Source organism: Nerophis lumbriciformis, linkage group LG15 (genome assembly GCF_033978685.3).
Source record: "Nerophis lumbriciformis linkage group LG15, RoL_Nlum_v2.1, whole genome shotgun sequence".
NCBI classification, from domain to species: Eukaryota; Metazoa; Chordata; class Actinopteri; order Syngnathiformes; family Syngnathidae; genus Nerophis; species Nerophis lumbriciformis.
The window spans coordinates 9,308,943-9,321,261 of NC_084562.2; the positions used below are offsets into that span (position 1 = coordinate 9,308,943).

Below are 12,319 nucleotides of genomic sequence, written 5' to 3' on the forward strand. Positions count from 1 at the left end.
ACACATGTTGCCAGAAGTCAGATGTGCGCTGCCATGGAAATAGAAATCAAAGCGCGGAAGAAATCAGGCCCCGGAAATGATTAAAATGATCAAAATACAGTAAATATTGTACATATTACATATTGTTATGAACATGTCTGTTACTACATTATATATAGACTTGCAGTGTGTATATAAAATGTTGCTGGAGGGTTTTGAAGTTGTTTTAGAGAGCTTTAAAGGCTACAACGGTGACTTCCGTTAGGCGCATCTTTCAAGCGTGTTTTATCATCTTTAAAAGCGTTTAAAAAAACAAAACAGAAGTGTGTTCTTTTCTCTGATAATGATTGAGAAAGATAGGCAAAATTCTCAAAAAAGTGTAGTTCCCCATTAAAGGGGAACATTATCACAATTTCAGAAGGGTTAAAACCATTAAAAATCAGTTCCCAGTGGCTTATTTTTTTCAAAATTTTACCCATCACGCAATATCCCTAAAAAAAATCTTCAAAGTGCCTGATTTTAACCATCGTTATATACACCCGTCCATTTTCCTGTGACGTCACATAGTGATGCCAACACAAACAAACATGGCGGATAGAACAGCAAGGTATAGCGACATTAGCTCAGATTCAGACTCGGATTTCAGCGGCTTAAGCGATTCAACAGATTAGGCATGTATTGAAACGGATGGTTGTAGTGTGGAGGCAGGTAGCGAAAACGAAATTGAAGAAGAAACTGAAGCTATTGAGCCATATCGGTTTGAACCGTATGCAAGCGAAACCGACGAAAACGACACGACAGCCAGCGACACGGGAGAAAGCGAGGGCGAATTCGGCGATCGCCTTCTAACCAACGATTGGTATGTGTTTGTTTGGCATTAAAGGAAACTAACAACTATGAACTAGGTTTACAGCATATGAAATACATTTGGCAACAACATGCACTTTGAGAGTGCAGACAGCCCATTTCAGGCGCGCTAAGAACATATATTTTTCCACGATTTCAGCACTCAGGTTAACCATACCTAAATAGACACAAAATACTGCATTACACAAGACTACCCGAATGTACTCGAATGATTGAAAAAAATAAATGTTTTTAAGCTAAATTATTGGTAAACACAGTTTATGTATAATAATTTACGTAAAACCGCGAGTAATGAATAAAGTTTTCACCGGTAATATATTCTGTAGACATACCCTCATCCGCTCTCTTTTCCTGAAAGCTGATCTGTCCAGTTTTGGAGTTGATGTCAGCATCTGCTTTGAGTGTCGCAGGATATCCACACATTCTTGCCATCTCTGTCGTAGCATAGCTTTCGTCGGTAAAGTGTGCGGAACAAACGACTGACCATTTCGTCGGCTTTCCCCACAGCCTCATATTTTGAACAAATTTCGTCCAATTTCTTGCCACTTTCGCACCTTTGGGCCACTGGTGCAACTTGAATCCGTCCCTGTTCGTGTTGTTACACCCTCCGACAACACACCGACGAAAGTGAGAAAATGGCGGATTGCTTCCCGATGTGACGTCACAACGTGACGTCATCGCTCCGAGAGCGAATAATAGAAAGGCGTTTAATTCGCCAAAATTCACCCATTTAGAGTTCGGAAATCGGTTAAAAAAAGATATGGTCTTTTTTCTGCAACATCAAGGTATATATTGACGCTTACATAGGTCTGGTGATAATGTTCCCCTTTAACTCTCAGTCAGTGGGGATATGTGGTCACTGGTTCAAGCCAGGTGTGTGCAAGGCTGGTATGATCACTGTTACACATATGTAGGTTTCATTTGAAATACATTACTGCTTTTCTGAAATGTTAGGTTCTTGTTTTGAAAATGTCTTTTAACTAGGGTTGTTTTCAACTAAGGGTTTCCATATTCAAATCTGATTGGTTAGATTTTGCCCGTAGTCGACTAACCATTGAACGTCAATGTTTTTTTTTGTGTGTAAGGCACAGCTAATGGGGATCCCCACAAACATACAGATCTCATTTGCGACTTTTTCCACCTCAAAGGAAAATGCTAAAACACTCAGATAAACACAGCAGAGATTAGATGGTTTAGAGAGGTCCCCCGGATTGGCGCGGCAGGGCACAGTAGTGTGTCGGGCTCCTGCCCGGCGCGACCAGTTTTGGGCAAGTAGCCTGCGTGAGGTGCACTGTGACAAGGCGGGCTCCGTGTGGAAGAGTGGCGCATCCCCACAGGCCCACATGACGGAATATCCTCCCAACACTCCCGCTGTACATGGAGGTCCTCGGGTACTCCCTCCCACAGAGGTAGGAGGATTCAATGCAAGGTTGATAGTCCAACCAAACTCCTCAAATCGAATTGTCGAGTAGTTGAATAGTGGACTATTTCAAGGCACTCCTACTTTTTTTGTAATTTTTGGGTTTGCTCATTTTAAACCACATGTCAGGCACACATGACTATGACTCGTTTTGATTTAAACCATGTGCTTGTTACAACTCTCTTGAATTAAACTTACACTTCCCATCTCCGGTGAGCTTCCTAAGCCCTTTCATTAACATGGGTGAGTTTCCCGCATAGAATTTGCATTAAATTAAAGATGTATATATCATAAAAAATTGTACAATATAGCCACAAGGTATATATGCTAATAACATCTTAAAAATAAGCCAATACAGTAAAAATATATTTTTTTACAAATAACTAAAAATAATTAGTATCATGTCTGTGCTGAGATTTTACCCCAAGTAATTATAATCCAATAATGTCCCAAAATTAGTCATGTTAAATACTGTATGTTCTTTAGTGGAAAATGTCATCAAGCATGCTAAAAATGAGACTTATGAAATACGCAGTGTGTGGAAATTCTTGAGAAAGCTTTGACAAAAGGGTGTTCGGCCCTTCCAGAAAGGTAAACACTTGTGTTTACAATCCCGACAGCTCAGACTCATGTGACAGTGTGTCAGGTGTCCACACTATTGATGTCTTACATAACATGTCCATGTAGCTTGAGACTCAAATTAAATGATTTGATCATAATCAGCCCACAGGTGTCAACTTTGATAAATACCCATGTGTCACCTTGTACTTAATCACTCTCTTTGCATAATGTATAAATCCTAAATTAATCCACCCATATTCTTATTCGCCTAGGTTCTTACCTTCCCGGAGGCTATCCTTTTTCTCCATACGGCAGTAAAATAGTTGGCGCTGAAGAGGCCAGCGACAAATCTCGCACTAGCCCGACAGTCAACAAGATGGCAACAGACTCCAAAGCGCTAGAGATCCTACATCAACACGCCAGCCAATACAAAAGCAAATCTCCGACAGTAGGCGACAAGCCCCCCCTTGAGCGAGAGCTGGACCGAGGAGCTGGCGGAGAAAGGGATCGGGAAAGAGATGTGGACCGGCCACGCTCCTCGCCTTCCCAGCGGATGATGCCCACTCACCACCACCTTGGATACCCGCTGCTCTCAGGGCAATACGACCTGCCCTACGCCACAGGTCAGTCAGTCCTCACTTGTCCTGTCTCTGCTCTTTTAAGTCACTACATTTACAATATGACTATAGGCTTAGTCTGACTGGAAGTCCAAAACATCAACTGATGCCACACTAAGGCTCCGTTGACACTGGACACCAAATCTGATTTTTTTTGCCCGGAAGTGACAAAAAACGGATATTTTTTTCCCCCCTCGTCTAAACGCTCCAAAGTGCTTTAACTCTGATATTTTCGCATCAGATTTAGGCCACATCAGGAGGGAATCTGTTTGGAATTTGATCTTTTTAAATGTGACTGCATTTTAAACGGCAATGCGACCTGTTTGCGACTTTAACGTCAATCTTTGGTCGAGCTACGTCACCGAACCCTGGCACGTTTGTGGCTCAGCATCTACACACAAACCGTGTTTGATTGGTTGATTAAAAATGTTTGTCTTCGTTGTCGTCAACGACCTAAATTCCCATGACGCAATTAGGACGATAACGAATGAAAACAAAAGCACTTTCACTAAAACAATGACGAAATAATTGACAGTTTAGTCAACAAATTAAAAACTAGACACAAATGTTGACAGAGACTAAATCCAATTATATTTAATTTCGTCTTTAGGCAGGTGGGACAAAATATCCAATCACAGTAGCATGTGGGAGAGGGGCGGGTGGAAAAGCAGTCGTTTTAAAAATAACATCTAGTGTTGTCCCGATACCAATATTTTGGTACGGGTACCAACATTATTTTGATACTTTTTGGTACCACAAAAAATGGCATTATTGCCTTTATTTTAACTAAAAATCTTAGGGTACATTAAACATATGTTTCCTGTTGCAAGTTTGTCCTCAAATAAAATAGTGAACATACCAAACAACTTGTCTTTTATTAGTAAATAAGCAAACAAAGGCTCCTAATTAGTCTGCTGACATATGCAGTAACATATTGTGTCATTTTCCATTCTATTATTTAGTCTATATTATTAAGGACAAGCAGTAGACAATGAATTGTTAATCTACTTGTTCATTTACTGTTAAATATCTGCTTACTTTCTCTTTTAACTTTCTACACTTCTGTTAAAATGTAATAATCACTTAATCTTCTGTTGTTTGATACTTTACATTAGTTTTGGATGATACCACAAATTTGGGTATCAATCCGATACCAAGTCGTTACAGGATCATACATTGGTCATATTCAAAGTCTTCATGTGTCCAGGGACATATTTCCTGAGTTAATAAACATAATATACATTTTTAAAAAACTAAAGAAGATGTTGTGATGCCAAAAAATATCGACGTAATCAAAGTAGTATCGACTAGATACGCTACTGTACTTGGTATCATTACAGTCCACCCATGGCGTTTGTTTACATTTTGACGCCGGTGAGCTACAGTGTGTCGTGAAACATGTTTAGCTTATCCTCGTCCTGCAGGGGGTGGCGGACCAGTACTTTTTAGAGGCGGTATAGTACCGAATATGATTCATTGGTATCGCGATACTATACTAATACCGGTATACCGTACAACCCTAAAAACATCACCTTAGATTTCTCTGCATTTAGCACTAATCTTAACTGAGTCAACTGGGGCTGAACAACATCAACAGCAGACTGCAGGAGCTCAAAAAGTTTGCGCTACAGCGGGGGATGAACAATATATGACCGCGTCATCTGCATAAAAATGTAACGCAGCATCCGACACATTATCACAGAGATTATTTACATAGAGGGAAAACAACAAGGGACCTAATATAGAACCCTGAGGTACACCCTTTAACACGGGGAGGAAAGACGAGGAGGACCCAGCAAACTGGACGCATTAGGTTCTATCGGACAGGAAATTAGAAAACCACTTTAAAGCATGATGATAAATGCCAATCCTGTGCCTGTGTCTGCCAAAATGATATGGGCGACCGTATCAAATGCTTTTAAAAGGTCAATAAATTGAGCTTCACAATGTTTTTTGCAATTTAATGCCTTAATAATGTCATTCACAACTTTGATAACAGCGGTTATGGTGCTATGTCTCTTTCTAAGACCGGATTGATGTTGAGAAAGCAGAACATAAGTGTCTAAGAATTCTTGAAGTTGTTTACTAACAAACTTTTCAAGAACTTTAGCTGGGACGCATGATTCGGAGATGTATTGATATTATTAACTGCTGTGAGATCTCCACCTTTCAACAAAGGTAAAACATAAGCTGATTTCCATATTTTAGGAATCTCATTACTGGACAAGGACAGTTTAAATATATGCCTAAGAGGTTCTGCAATAAAATCAACGGCTGACTTTTAAAAGAAAGGCTCACGTTTGTCAGGACCTGCAGATTTACCAGGATCTACTTGTTTTAAGGCTCTCTTGACCTCGTAGCTTGTACACCTCACAGTCAGACAGTGACCAAAATGAAAGCGAAGCATTTTGGAACCAAAGACGGGCTATCACAGAAGTAATGTCTGAAGCAGGGAACTCCTTTGTAGCACTCAAATAAAGGTGTGCTGTGTATGGAAGGTCATGTTAACAACATGACTCACAACTTGCTTTTGGAACTGCCACCCACCTTCCTATTATTGTGGGGTTTTTTCCAATTTATATAAACACCATAAACCAGAGAGTCCAAATGCCCATTATGAAAATGAAAAACATAGAAATCTCCTAAAAACATGTTAAAAACGGCTAATCTTATACTGTGGTACCATGTAATATATATATACATACATAATATATTTAGCGTTTTCTTTATTTTCATGACTATTTACATTGTAGATTGTCACTGAAGGCATCAAAACTATGACACCTGTGAAGTGAAAACCATTTCAGGGGACTACTTCTTGAAGCTCATCGAGAGAATGCCTAGAGTGTGCAAAGCAGTAATCAGAGAAAAGGGTGGCTATTTTGAAGAAACTAGAATACAAAACATGTTTTCAGTTATTTCACCTTTTTTTGTTAAGTACATAACTCCAAATGTGTTCATTCACAGTTTTGAGGCCTTTAGTGACAATAGTCATGATAATAAAGAAAACACATTGAATGAGGTGTGTCCAATATATATATATATATATATATATATATATATATATATATATATATATATAACCCAATGTGGCCTCTAAGTCACAAGAACAAGTTGCAAACGTATCATTAATTATGTTAACAATAATGACCTTAGTCACCAATGACATAGCAACATGCGAGGCCCTTTTTTTTTTTTTTTTTAAACGAAGAAAAGCAAAAGTTCCTAGCAAGTTTACATAGGTTGGTGTTTAACTTTTTTACACAATTTTTGATTTTGTTATTGCCGCCACATCCTGGGTGGAAACATTTTCGTATTGATTGTCATACTATATTCATTGTAGATGGGAAAAACAGTTATTTAAAAATATACAAGCCATTATTTAGTCAAATAAAATAGTACAACCTAAATAGAACAAATCAGTGATGGTGATGCATGTTTCAATCAGCTATTGTTGCCAGTCAACAAGCAGCCTCCCCCTCTCCTTGTCCCACCAGCTCCAGGTGGGAACAGTAAGACCCCTTAGAGGGCGAAAAAGAAAGGAATAATAATGAATGGATTGTGCCCCACAGAGACCAACATGCAGACCAGTGATTTCTCAAGAGTGTAATATAAATAACAGCCTTCTACTTCAGCCAGCGGGCACAAGATATATAAAGCTCCTGACACACACGTACACTTGTGTGACATTTGTTTTGTCCTCCGTCTTGCATTTACCTAAAAGGAAATAGACTCCTTGCTGGTCCTCTGTGCTCTGCTGCTAGTCTAGTACAATATGCAGTGAAGCATTTAGCCGCCTCAACTCATCCATTCTAAGTAGGTCCTCTGAGGACAAGAGGATCACAGTGATGATAAGTGGCACAGAGGGTGACCATGGAAATAGGTGCAGGCTGCAGTGACATCTCGTGGAAGAACCCTTGAACTACAACTGAATGACCTGCCTCAATGTTGGAATGTTCTACAGTTTGTCGTTGTCTTTAAAAAAAGTAATTATTTAGAGATACGTTCCTAAAAATTACATTAATTAGTAATGGAATTACGCCTTCATTAATGTATGGGGAATGTCATTATTGCGTTACTCTTTTGAAAATCCTTCAAAAATGTGGCGTGTGCTCTTTAGGGATGTTTCATGAGATTAGAGTTACAGTAATCCCTCATTTGTTGCTGTTAATTGGTTGACCTTGGCAAATGAATTTCCGCCAAGTAGGAATTATTTATAAATTGACTATTTTCATTGCTCGAGCATGAAAACGTGTATGACTTTCTAAATGCAGTTTTTGAAAACTCAAACCCCTTTAGTCATGAAACAACACCCACAGTCGCCTGTACTTTCCTTAATCCAATATAGTAATTGTAAGCCACCATACTGAAGAGCGTTCTCTGATTTGGTTTGGTCTCATCTATTGGCCAATACTACTATAGTATCGTTATGCTTAAAATGCTTAATTTATGCCAAACATACATACAATGTGTTTAAAAAAAAGTTTAATCCACACTATAGTGAAGCTTCAATCTTTGAAGAACGGTTGGTTGAGAATGTATACTAGATATTAATTGAGGACATTGATTTTTTTTTACTGTGTTTTTATTATAGACTTGATTACTTTTTGTGTGTTATAGTCAACAATGCCATCAATTGGTAATAAGGGTTGGTTTTATTTTCCACTTTTCACATCCTCTTACAGGTGGAGACTCCCCAACACCTGTTTTAAACTCACATGGTGTACTTTGAAATGTATTTGTCCCCCTGATGGATGAAACTTGCTCAGGCTGAGTCAGGTTCATTATGACATGCCGCAAATTTTCCAGACACGTTAACAGGATATTATAGCACCTTGGGTTTTTGTGGTTTTTTTTTCAGTTTTGTTTCATGTCTCTATTTTCAAAAGCACTTTTTTGATGACTTTTACACATTTTTGGAGGTCCTAGCAGTGCTCCTTTAAAAAATATTTATATGTATATATATATACAGGTAAAAGCCAGTAAATTAGAATATTTTGAAAAACTTGATTTATTTCAGTAATTGCATTCAAAAGGTGTAACTTGTACATTATATTTATTCATTGCACACAGACTGATGCATTCAAATGTTTATTTCATTTAATTTTGATGATTTGAAGTGGCAACAAATGAAAATCCAAAATTCCGTGTGTCACAAAATTAGAATATTGTGTAAGGGTTAAATTTTGAAGACACCTGGTGCCACAAACTAATCAGCTGATTAACTCAAAACACCTGCAAAGGGCTTTAAATGGTCTCTCAGTCCAGTTCTGAAGCCTACACAAACATGGGGAAGACTTCAGATTTGACAGCTGTCCAAAAGGCAACCATCGACACATTGCACAAGGAGGGAAAGACACAAAAGGTTATTGCTGAAGAGGCTGGCTGTTCTCAGAGCTCTGTGTCCAAACACATTAATGGAGAGGCAAAGGGAAGGAAAAACTGTGGTCAGAAAAAGTGTACAAGGGATAGGGATCACCGCGCCCTGGTCAAGATTGTGAAAAAAAACCCATTCAAAAATGTGGGGGAGATTCAGAAGGAGTGGACAGCTGCTGGAGTCAGTGCTTCAAGATCCACCACCAAGAGACGCTTGAAAGACATGGGTTTCAACTGCCGCATACCTCGTGTCAAGCCACTGTTGACCAAGAAACAGCGCGAAAAGCGTCTCACCTGGGCTAAGGAAAAAAAGAGCTGGACTGCTGCTGAGTGGTCCAAAGTCATGTTTTCTGACGAAAGCAAATTTTGCATTTCCTTTGGAAATCGAGGTCCCAGAGTCTGGAGGAAGACAGGAGAGGCACAGGATCCACGTTGCCTGAAGTCTAGTGTAAAGTTTCCACCATCAGTGATGGTTTGGGGTGCCATGTCATCTGCTGGTGTCGGTCCACTCTGTTTCCTGAGATCCAGGATCAACGCAGCCGTCTACCAGCAAGTTTTAGAGCACTTCATGCTTCCTGCTGCTGACCTGCTCTATGGAGATGGAGATTTCAAGTTCCAACAGGACTTGGCGCCTACACACAGCGCAAAATCTACCCGTGCCTGGTTTACGGACCATGGTATTTCTGTTCTAAATTGGCCCGCCAACTCCCCTGACCTTAGCCCCATAGAAAATCTGTGGGGTATTGTGAAAAGGAAGATGCAGAATGCCAGACCCAAAAACGCAGAAGAGTTGAAGGCCACTATCAGAGCAACCTGGGCTCTCATAACACCTGAGCAGTGCCAGAAACTCATCGACTCCATGCCACGCCGCATTAACGCAGTAATTGAGGCAAAAGGAGCTCCAACCAAGTATTGAGTATTGTACATGCTCATATTTTTCATTTTCATACTTTTCAGTTGGCCAACATTTCTAAAAATCCCTTTTTTGTATTAGCCTTAAGTAATATTCTAATTTTGTGACACACGGAATTTTGGATTTTCATTTGTTGCCACTTCAAATCATCAAAATTAAATGAAATAAACATTTGAATGCATCAGTCTGTGTGCAATGAATAAATATAATGTACAAGTTACACCTTTTGAATGCAATTACTGAAATAAATCAAGTTTTTCAAAATATTCTAATTTACTGGCTTTTACCTGTGTGTGTATATATATATATATATATATGTGTGTGTGCATGTATATATTTTAGGGTTGTACGGTATACCGGTACTAGTATAGTATCGCGGTACTAATGAATCAAAAACAGTACCATACTCTGTTTGAAAAGTACAGGTTCCCGTTTTTTTAACGGGCATTACATTGCTGGTTTTGCGAGTAGAGGAGCATGTTCGGCAGTGCACAATCAAGGAGTACTTACAAGCAGACAATGTGTGTAGACAGAAAGGGAGAACGGACGCATTTTGGCCTAAAAACTGACGTTAAAGGTGAAGCTATGACACTGAAATGCCCTCAGGAAGAGGTGCTTTAAGTCTAGCTAGCAGCAAACATCCATCCGCAGTCGGCAGTGCTAGTCAGCTACTTCTAAATCACTAATCCTCGCCACCATGGCGACAAATAAAGTTAGTTTCTTACAAGTATCATCCCTGCAGGACGAGGAATAGCTAAACATATTTCACTACACACCGTTGGAGGATAAGCTCGCGCGCCTGAATGTAAACAAATGCCATGGGTGGATCTACATCTGACATCCACTGTAATGATACCAAGTACAATAGCGTATCTAGTCGATACTATGATTACATCAATATTTTTTATCGTCACAAAATCTTTTTTTCCTTTTTTTAAAATTCATATTATGTTTATAAACTCAGGAAATATGTCCCTGGACACATGAGGACTTTGAATATGACCAATGTATGATCCTGTACCTACTTGGTATCGCATTGATACCTAAATTTGTGGTATCGCTCAAAACTAATGTAAAGTATCAAACAACACAATAGTAAGTTATTATTACATTTTAATAGAAGTGTAGATAGAACATGTTGAAATTGAAAATAAGCAGATATTAACAGTAAATGAACAAGTGGACTAATAATCAATTTTTACAGCTTGTCCTATATAATTTTGACAAAATAATAGAATAAGAAATAACACAATATGTTACTGCATACGTCAGCAGACTAATTAGGAGCCTTTGTTTGCTTACTTACTACTAAAAGACAAGTTAAGTTGTCTTGTATGTTTACTATTTTACTTAAGGACAAACTTGCAATAAGAAACAAGTGTTTAATGCACTGTAAGATCTTTTTGTTAAATTAAAGCCAATAATGCAATTTTTTGTGGTCAAAGTATCGAAATACATTTTAGTACCGATAACATATATATATATATATATATATATATATATATATAAAAAATAAGTTGCACCAATCATAAACATATTTGGTATTTCCTTTTGAAATTGGATCATGTTTTTGCGGTTCGATTTTCTCGTCTAACTGTAAATCCAGTTTACCCCAAATTATATTTTTGATCTCTTGTCTTTGAACATGTATTTCTCTATTTGGCGTCAGCTGATTATTAATGAATGGGCCTTTATCTTGTGTGTTTAACAGGGAAGCCCGATCGTCACACCTCCACCCTGCAAAGATTCATGTGACTGGCTCACATGTGCAAAGGATGCTACTCGTCTTAGACATCAGTTGAATGGTGTTTGTGTCTCTTTGGTCTGCCTCGGTGTCGGCAGCTTGTCCCTCCTCCGTGACGCTTGGACTCGTGCTCCAGGTTTGAAAGCCATCGCTCTCCCCCCACCCCTCATGCAGAGGAAACGCCCCCCCTCCTCTGACTTACTAGTCTTTGCACTGTCAACAAACACAATGCAAAAATAGACTGTTGCTTTTCTTTGACTGCAGTGTTTTTTTGTTGTAAACAGAAGAAACTAGCAGAGGTTTCCGGGGGGGATTTGGTGACTGATGGCAAAGGGGAGTGAGACTTTAATTAAAGACTTGCAGAGAAAATCTTATTGAGATGAGTTCAATTTAATGTCTGTGGCATTTTGTATGCCCGTGAAGCAACAATATATCCGCAACTTGACAAATGTTTGGTTCTATTTCATTGTGGAGAGGGGATCACGGCAACTGCTGCTCACTTCAGAGACTCAACAACCCGAGACTGAAGTTTTCATCCTCACTGTCACTTATAATTATTATTATTATTATTTCCCACGTTTGAACACCGCAGTTCATGTTTCAGGGATGATGTCAGTGTGCTTTGGCCAAGGGACCGCTAAACCTCAACAGAGTATATAAACGTGAGCTTCTGTCGGACAACTCGCGTTGGGTTACTGATCGTCACCTTTTCAATGTCAGAACGCTGGTTTTGATGCTGTCTCTATTTCCACGCTCGTTAGCATCAGCTCACATTTCAACACTCCTTCAGCTTGCATACAAGTTGTTTGGATTGGCTGTGTGTACGTGTGTGTGTGTGTGTG

General features: G+C 39.1%; 1 protein-coding gene across 3 annotated transcripts in view; it reads left to right on the forward strand.

The window, feature by feature from the left end:
- The window catches only part of znf609b (zinc finger protein 609b), a 162,116-nt gene extending 149,797 nt beyond the window's left edge, over positions 1-12,319 (forward strand). For all 3 annotated transcript variants that reach the window (XM_061974899.2, XM_061974896.2, XM_061974898.2), the window contains exons 7-8: positions 3,100-3,450; positions 11,445-12,319. In XM_061974899.2, coding sequence (XP_061830883.2) covers positions 3,100-3,450; positions 11,445-11,488 — 395 coding nt within the window. In that variant the 3' untranslated portion in view covers positions 11,489-12,319. The remainder of the gene's footprint in view (positions 1-3,099; positions 3,451-11,444) is intronic.